The following is an 8,292-nucleotide window of genomic DNA, read 5'->3' as shown; positions in this document are numbered from 1 at the left end:
AGGGGACCAGCCCTTTGCTGGTGTAGGGCTGCCCGCCGGGGGCAGCGCAGGCAGGGGTGCTGCGCAGGTCAACCCTCTGCTGCCCTACCCCGTGCCCCAGTGTCCCCGTTGGGGACGGAGCCGGTGGGACGCGGTGCGGAGCGAGGGAGCCTCCTGCTCCTGACGTACAGGGGTCCTGGTGCAGGCCCTGAGCCCCGCGTGGTCACAGAGCCCCGCGTGCTCGCAGAGCCGCGCGCGGTGGCACCGGGCCCTGCAGAGCCGCGCGCAGGCACGGCGTGGCGCTGCCGCGTGCCCTTGCAACGATGGATCCAGCTGGAAAAGGCCCTTTCCGTGTCCCGGGCTCCTCAGAGCGCTGCCACGGGCAGAGCCAGGCGCTGTCCCCCTCTCCGTCCCCGTCCCGCGCCCCTACCCAGCACTTTAACTCCAGCAGTGTTTGCCGCGCGCGTGGCCCCCCGGCCACGGCCGCTGCGCTGGGGTGGCCCCGGGGACGCCGTCCCCGTCCCCGTGCCAGGCGTGGGCACGGCGGGCAGCCCCTCAACCCCCCCACGCCATCTAAGTTATTTATATCAAAGAGAGCAAAGGTTTATTTTTGTAGTTTGTACAGGCGGTAGTGGGGACTGAAGGTTTATTTTTAAAGAGTAAATATATATATTATATATAAATTACCTGCAGTGTCCGGCTTGGTCTCTGGGGGGCACAGCTGTGTGTAAGCGGCGTACACTGGGTGATGACAGCGTGCGCAGTCGTGACACGTGTGACAAAGCTCTGTGTGTGTGTGTGTGTGCATGTATAGTATGTGTGTGTGTGTGCACATATGTTTGTGTGTGTGTGTATATGGAGAAGGGTGCCGTATGTGCTCTCGGGACTGGGGTCTGGTGCTGGCTGCTCCCCAGGGTGACGCTCACTCCGATGACACTCGCTCCGATGACACCCGCTCCTCCCCAGCCCGACTGCTGCACCCCAGAGGCAGCCCCATTTGGACACGTCTGCAGCGCCTGCCCATGCCCACGGTGCCCGGTGGGCACCCGCAGCCCCTTTGCAAAGGGAAACAGTCTGGAAGCAGGCTGAGGTGCCGCAGCGCCCTTGCTCCTTGGCCGGGGTGGCTGCTGGCAGAGGGCAGCTTTGCAGCCCGGGCGATGCGCAGCAAGGAGGGCGGCACAGGGTGCTGGGTCAGCCCCACACTGTGAAGGGCTGACGTGTGACCAGGACCCTGGCACAAGGTGTGTGTGTGGAGGAGTCCCTGTTGGCAGGGGTGGGTCTCTCTCTAGGGTCGGTAGTTGAGGAGGGGGTGGTGGTGTCCCCCACAGCCTCCCACGTGTCCCTCACAACCCCATCCTCCCCACGTGTCCTGCACAGTCCCGACCTCCTGCAACGTGAGCGTCCCCATCACCCACCCACACTGAGCCCCTTCCCCAGGGCGGCTGGCCTGGCCCTGCCCTGGACTCCCCGGGGTCCCCTGGGGTCCGTGCCAGTGCTGGCTGCCGAGGGAGGCCCCAAGCAGCGGGGCTGGGGCACAGGCTTCCCCCCCATGTTCCCCAGGTGTCCCGGGTGGAGTGCAGCCCCCTCCCACCCTCCAGGGACACCGTGCACGGACCTCACGTAGTGTTAGTGCTGCCTGATAGTCCTGGGTGCGAGGGCCTGCACGTGGGACCCCATCCCCACACCCCTGCACCCCACTGCCCACCCCGGCCCCCCTCAACCCGAAGCCGTGATGTGGGTGCAGCAGTTTTATTGCCGCTCGGCCGCGCCAGCGCCCACTTGGCAGTCCCCGCTGCGCCTGCAGCCCCCAGGTCCCTTTCCCACGGGGCTCATCAGCACCAGGGTGTCATGGGGGGGGTCCAGCCCCCCCATGCTGGCCCTTACTTGCCGTGGGGGTCCAGGTGGCGGTGGTGCTCGCGGGGCCGGGTGCCCCGGCGGGGCCGGCAGAGCCGTGCGGGGACCCCGCTGCCCCTGCGCAGCGCGTGGCACCTCCAGGCCGCCGTGATGCTCTCCGCCTGCGCGCGCGGGGACACGGCCGTCACCATGGGGCAGCGCGGGCACCGTGGGGCCCGTCCCCACCACGGGATGGGGCCAGCGCTCACCGGGATGAGCAGGTCCCGCTGGTTGTGGCTCTCCAGCGTGGCCAGCTCGCTGGGCGCCAGCAAGGGCAAGCGCAGCTCACGCACGGGCAGCGCCGCCACCTCGGGCACCGGCCGCTCCAAGACGGCCTGCGGGACACGGGCCGTGGGGACACCGGTGGCTCCGCGGCCGCCGCGGCGTCCCCGCCACGCGTGCGCTCACCGAGCTGACATGCGCCCACTCCCGCACGGCCTGCACCAGCTCCAGCTCGTCCACAGCCAGGCGGTCGCTGCGCAGCACCCGCGCCAGCACCGCGTCCGACAGCTCCTGGAAGCCCCGCGTCCGCACCACTGCCTGCGGACACGGCAGCGCTGGCACCGGGGACCTCTGGACTGCACCGGCAGCACCGCCCGGGACCCAGAACCTTCCCTCCCACCGTGGGACCCAGACTCCCACACAACAACACCCCCCTGGACCCAGAACCTTCCTCCTCCCGGCACCCCAACAGGCTCCCTCAGCACCACCCCAGCTCTCCCCTCCCGACAGCCCTTTCCCTGCAGCCTCCAGCCGCCCCATTCCCACGGGTCCCACCACCTTGCTGCAGTGGGGTGCACGCTCGGTGCCCGCGCAGGGGGTGCTGCCCTGTGGCTCCCCGTGCCCGTACCGCAGTGCAGTCCTCGATGAAGGCGAGGCAGTGCTGCTGCAGGTCCCCCTGCCCGTAGGTCACCGCGGCCTGCGGGGCAACACCGGGGACCTGCGAGGGGGCCGGGGCACACACACTGCTCCCGAGTCCCCAGGAAAGGCAGCAGCGACACAAGGGCCCTTGGGGGCTGCCATCCCCCTGGGGTTGCCATCCCCTGGGGCTGCCAGCCCCCCGGCAAGGTCCCCACAGCTGCATCCCCCCCATGGCAGCAGCTCAGGACACCCCGCTCGCCCCCACTGGCCTCCCCCAGCAGCTCGGCAGGGCCGGCGCTGACGCAAACCTGGGCACCGGGCGAGGTGTTTTGATGAGGTTTGTTTTGTTCTGGGGTTTTGGGGTTTTGCTGTTTGTTTCCTCCGGGCTGCTTTTAGCTCTGTTTACGCCATGGTGGTCAGGCACTGGCGCATGCTCCTGCACCCCCAGACCTGCGTCCTGCCTCCCCCAGGCCTCGGAGGTGAGAAAAATCCCCTCCCATGTCTTTTGTCAGCGGGGGAGATGGTGTCTCCAGCTGCCCCACAGATCTGGGGAGCATTGGCTGCATCGTCCCACCCGTCATTGCTGCTAGACCCCTGCCTGGGGGGCCTGCCCAGTCCCACGCAGCATCCCAAGCAGGTTAATAATTTTGGGTGCTGCGACTCTCCATGGGCCTTTGGGTGCTCTCCCAGGGAGGCACTTGGAAGAGTCCTTCCCTGGAAGGGAAGGGCTCTTGTCTGTTCACAAGGGCACCAAAGGGTGCTGAGGAGGGGACATGCACGGACCTCAAGGGTTGTGTTTGTCCTAGTGACACCACCAGGGAGTTTCTCACTGGGCCCCTGCAGCGTGGCCCGTGGCTCCAAGCCCGGCACGAGAGAGCCCGGCGGGACGGGCTGCAGGAGAGGGGTCACTTTTGTCCCAACCACCACGCGGGTCACAGCTAAGCAGCGCAGAGGGACGTGTGTTGGGCTTGGTCCATGGGAATGGCCAAGGTCTCCCTCTGCCCCAAAGCGGCCAATTCCAGGTCACCCCCGTGGTCTGTGCAGGTGGCTGCAGGTCCCCCTGGCCAGCACGGGGCAGGGACACGAGGCCTGGCACCGCTCAGCGCACGGGGCGACCCACCTGCAGGGCCTCACAGACCTGCTCCACGCTCAGCGTCTCCTTGATGAACTCCACGCAGAGCTGAAAAGCAGAGCCACCCTGGGGTGCGCAGTGAACCCCCTCGTGCACGGGGAGCAGGGCTGCGCTGGGGACAGGAGGGGAGCAGGAGCATGGGGGGCTCCTGGAAAGCCCGAGGTGACCTGACGGGCAGGGAGGAGCCGGAGGGCTCTGAGTCACTGGCGGGACTGGACGGAGCGGGAGATGAAGTCACTGGGCAGCAGGGGACGCAGCGCCCGGTTTCCCGACCAGGCCGGTGTGTGGGCTGGGGTCAGCCCTGCCCCGTCACCCCCGGCCGGGTGCAGATATCCACGCACTGGCCACCGCCTGGGCTGCCACAGGGTCCCTCCCGGATTGTCCCTCCCGCACTTCCAGCCCTCCCCTCCCTGCAGCCAGGCCTCCATTCAGCAGCCTCATTTCCGCTTGCGTTTCTCCCTTTTCCAGATGTTCATTAACTCATGGGGTCCAGGAGGAGGTCGAGCGTCCCCCTGGCATTTCCACCTCTGTCCAGCCTCTCCGGCAGCCCTTCCTGCATCGCACCAGTGCATTGCCCAGCATGGGAGACCACCCCCTTTCCCCGGGCACCCCGTGTTTGGGCCACACCGTGGTGCCGAGCTTGTCCCTATGGGGCTGTGCCTGCCGTGGGCCCCTCGGTGCCAGGCACGTGGCAGCCACGGCCACAGTTCAGCAGGGACCTTCCCTGCTGCAGGGGGGGAAGTGGGAGGGAAATGCAACCATGAGGCGACCGGTCACGGGATCGGCCCGGCTGTAATCCAGGAATCCCTCCGATGACGTGTCCTGGCCGTGCTCCCACCAGAGCCGTGTCAGCCGCCTGCCCCCTCCTCGCCACGGCTCCCGGTTTGTCCCGCTGGCCCCGCAGGCAGCACCGCGGCCAGGGGCTTTCCTTGGGAACATCCCTTTGGCTGGAGGGCAGTGGCAGCCCAGGAATGGTGACACGGGGACTTCCCTATCACCCTTGCAATGAGCCACCCCCGCAGCAGGGAGAGGAGGAGAGAGGCCCCGTGCCCTTCCCTGGGCTTCCCCAGCTCCCCAAGGTGGATCCCAGCTCCCGGACCGACTCAGTGTCACCTCGGAGGGGGAACCCACTGGAGAGCCCCTCGAGGCTCCAGAAAGGAGGCTGAGCTCAATCTGGCCCAGGATGGACCTGGCGGATGCATCGCAACCCTGGCACTGGTCCCTGTGCAGCCACCAGCACCCCCAGAGCACCCCGGGGTGCAGCCCGGAGCGGGGCGCCCGTGCGGCACAGCCGGCCCTTACCTTGCACAGCTCCTGCAGGCCGTACTCCACCGACGAGGTCAGCACCTCCAGAGCCTGAGCAGCCAGAGAAACGCCATGAACAGCAGCGTGCGAGGCCCATAGCGGGGCCAAGGCACGGGTCCCCCTGCCACCAGCCCAGCTCTGCTACCAGCTCTGTCCCACTCCCGGGTGGGAGGTGGGAACAAGGGACATGGAGGTGGGGACACGTGGAGGTGGCCAGCTCCAGTGACACCGTGCTGGGAGCCTAGGTCCTCATGCAGCCGTGTCCCAGGTGCCACCAGCTCCCTGCGCATTTTGGTCCCATGGCACCAAACCCCTGGTGGGGCAGCAGAGCTGTGGCCCCCCCGTCCAAGCTGCACATGGTCGGGGAGCCAGATCCTGGAGCAGACACCAGCAGGGCACAACATTCCAGACAAGCCCTCCCGCGCTGGGCTGAGGCCCCACGCACTCATTGCACCTCCCACCGGGACGCCTCTGTGCAGAGCTCCTGTGCTGCTGGCCTCGGGGCAGCAACATGTCCCCATTGCATCCATCTCCCTCCCACGCCCCACGTAGCCCCGGGCCCCACTCACGATGTGGCTGTCGAGGGTGACGCAGTTGGTGTAGAGGAACTCGATGACGGCCAGGAAGACGTCGGGCTGCACGTTGCCCAGCACGAGGGGTGCGCGCGGCGCGGGGCCGCCCGCGGCGCTCAGCATGCCCCGGAAGGCCTGGCAGCGGCACGCCAGCACGCAGCGGTGCGCGAACACCTCCCGCCGCTCGCGGCCCACCACGAACGTCACGTCACTGCCACGCCGGGAGACACGGGGCACCCGGGCAGAGCCACGGGCACGTCAGGGCCCGATCTCCGCACGGGCACCCGGGTGGGCTCTGCCGCTCGCTTAGGGACACGCAGGCTGAGGCCAAGGGACACAGGGACACCCCGGGGTGCTGGCCCAGGCCCGAGCAGATTTTCCACCTCAGGCTGCTGGAGAAAGCGGCTTTCCCTTTGAGAGCAGTGCGGCCGAGGGGAAGTCCCGCTGCACCGCGCGGCCCCTCCGCCGGCCACGTGCTCCGGCGCATGTGGCTCTGACGGGGCTGCTGGCACCCGTGGGACACGTGGGGGGCCTGTCCCGGTGCTCTGCATCTCCCCTGCATGGCCTGGGGCCTCGGGTGTCCCATGGCCCCAGGCTGGGAAGCAGTAGAGGGGCAGAAAGGGGGTGCAAAGCAAGGAGGGGATGGGAAGTGTCCAGCTGGAACATGGCCCATCCATCTTCTCAGCCCCATCCTGGGCACAGCTGTGGCCCCAAGGGACACATGCCCGGCAGGCTCCGAGCCCATCCCGCGTGTGTCAACACTGTCACGAGCAATACGCAACGCCGGACAGGCAGCCGAGGTGTGCAGGGAGTGGAATAAACCGCTCCACGGCTACGCTCCCCAGGCAAAGTGTGGGATGCAGGATGCAGATAGAGTGAGGGATGGAGATTGCAAATGAAAGGTGCAGGATGCAGACTGTGGGATACAGATTGTGGGTTACGGGATGCAGATTGCAGGTTACAGGATGCAGAGCACAGGGTGCAGGCTGAAGATCTGGGGTACAAGTTTCAGGTTGCAGGATGCAAGATGCCAGCGGGGGCTGCAGGCAGCCAGCCAGCCCCTGGCAGCCTCCCTAGCGCATGGCAGTGCAGCTGGGGACTTTTCTCAGGGATTTCTCTTCTGGTGGCCAGAATTTCAGCAGGGATGGGGATTCCCTGTGAAGCAGCCAGCTTTTGTGCCAGTCCTTATGGTGCAGAGGAGCGTGCAAGCCTGGCAGCTGCCAGCCAGGAGGTTGATAGGTGGGAGAGGGTGACCAGAGAACATCAACCTTCCCTCCCAGATTCAGGACATGGAAGGAAAGAATAACTGAGCCCATGGTTGGAAACAGGATGCAGCAGAGGCGCTCCCTGGGCAGGCACAATCTGCACCCCGGGAGCACCACGTGGGATTTCAGCAGTGCCTGTGCTGCCTGCTCCAGGGCGGTTCCTGCTCCAGGAACCCCATGCTGCTCCAGGCACCCCGTGCACAGTGGGGCACCAGATGCAGTCGCAGCCACGTGTGCCCAACAAGCGCCCCGACCCCGCCGGGCTCGGCAGCGTCAGGGAAGGGAGCACAGGGCCCGGGTCACCCCAGGGAGGACAAGGCAGGGGGCTGCACACGGCCGGTCCCTCACCTGAACTGCGGGTTGTTGAGCAGGGAGCGGAGGGCGGCGGAGAAGGCGGCCGCGTCGCCGTGCAGCCGCGCGGAGCAGGAGCGCGCCATGGCCCGGAGCGGCCGCCGGAGCGCCGAGCAGGCCGCGGGCGGAGGCAGGCGGCGGGGAGGCCGGCCCATTGCTAGGGAAACGGCGGCTGGCGCAGCCGGGGGCCGCCGGCCCTCGCTGGAGCGGGGCCCAGGGCCGAGCCGGAGCAGCCGGGGGGACGGCGGGGAAGCAGCTGGGAACGGGGCCCTCGCTGCCAAGTCGGCCCCGGACGGCTGTTTTCTGGGCCAAGTGCGGAGCAAGGAGGCTGGTGTCCTGTGTCCAGCCCCATGTCACCCTGAGGCTGGGGACGCGCGCTGCTCCCAGCAACATCCACCCCTACGGCCAGCAGCAGCAGGTCCAGCCCGGAGCAAGCGCCGCAGCTGGAGCTGATGGGACAATCAGAAGGATGAAGGCAGGCTGGGATTTCGGAAGAAGCCACATGTGCATAAGTTAAATGTGTGGAAAAAAAAAGAGAATTCACCTCCTGCAGATGTGCAGAGCCCTTTGCAGGGCTGGTGGGCACAGCCATCCCCAGGCGCTCGGCCACCCGAGCAAAGCAGTGAGGCGGCTGTGGGGCAAGCATTGACCCCGCAAGCAGCTCTGCTCCACGTCAGGCCGAGGTCTTCCCCACCTACCAACGCTTGCAATCTGCCTCAATCACACTTGCTACCAAACAAAGCAGTGCTCCAAGGCATGCCGGCCTTCCCAAGGCTGTCAGTGATGTGCTGGGTGCTGCCCCTTTTCCTCTGTACTGCTTCTAACCAGCCCCACAGACAGGGGCCAGGTCCCCACTGAGGCAGCCCCCTTTGCCCCACGCGGCGAGGCAGGAGCGGGGTCAGCGGCCGCCCGCGGGAGCAGGGCCCAGCTGCCG

General features: G+C 67.3%; 1 protein-coding gene across 1 annotated transcript; it reads right to left on the bottom strand.

Moving 5' to 3' along the window:
• Window positions 1-1,859: 1,859 nt before the first annotated feature.
• BTBD19 (BTB domain containing 19) lies at window positions 1,860-7,471 on the bottom strand. The gene is made up of 8 exons (XM_026034159.1): window positions 7,356-7,471; window positions 5,740-5,953; window positions 5,168-5,221; window positions 3,854-3,913; window positions 2,723-2,791; window positions 2,281-2,412; window positions 2,082-2,207; window positions 1,860-1,994 (listed from the first exon to the last, which is right to left on the bottom strand). Exons 1-8 carry the CDS (start codon window positions 7,442-7,444, stop codon window positions 1,860-1,862), a joined length of 879 nt encoding a protein of 292 aa, XP_025889944.1. The 5' UTR covers window positions 7,445-7,471.
• Between the last annotated feature and the right edge of the window lie 821 nt (window positions 7,472-8,292).

The sequence above is a fragment of the Nothoprocta perdicaria genome, unplaced genomic scaffold, assembly GCF_003342845.1.
Source record: "Nothoprocta perdicaria isolate Ctin4 unplaced genomic scaffold, notPer1 scaffold_0, whole genome shotgun sequence".
NCBI lineage: Eukaryota > Metazoa > Chordata > Aves > Tinamiformes > Tinamidae > Nothoprocta > Nothoprocta perdicaria.
Note: the sequence above shows the minus strand (reverse complement) of the source record. Positions and strands in the feature narration are given on the sequence as shown.

Excerpts from the sequence above, each read along its gene's own strand:
- BTBD19 (XM_026034159.1), bottom strand. The coding sequence starts at position 7,444 with ATGGCGCGCTCCTGCTCCGCGCGGCTGCACGGCGACGCGGCCGCCTTC. Across the intron at positions 2,413-2,722 it reads TCATCGAGGACTGCACTGCG|GCAGTGGTGCGGACGCGGGG; the intron begins GTACGGGCACGG and ends CCGTGTCCGCAG. Across the intron at positions 2,208-2,280 it reads AGTGGGCGCATGTCAGCTCG|GCCGTCTTGGAGCGGCCGGT; the intron begins GTGAGCGCACGC and ends CGTGTCCCGCAG.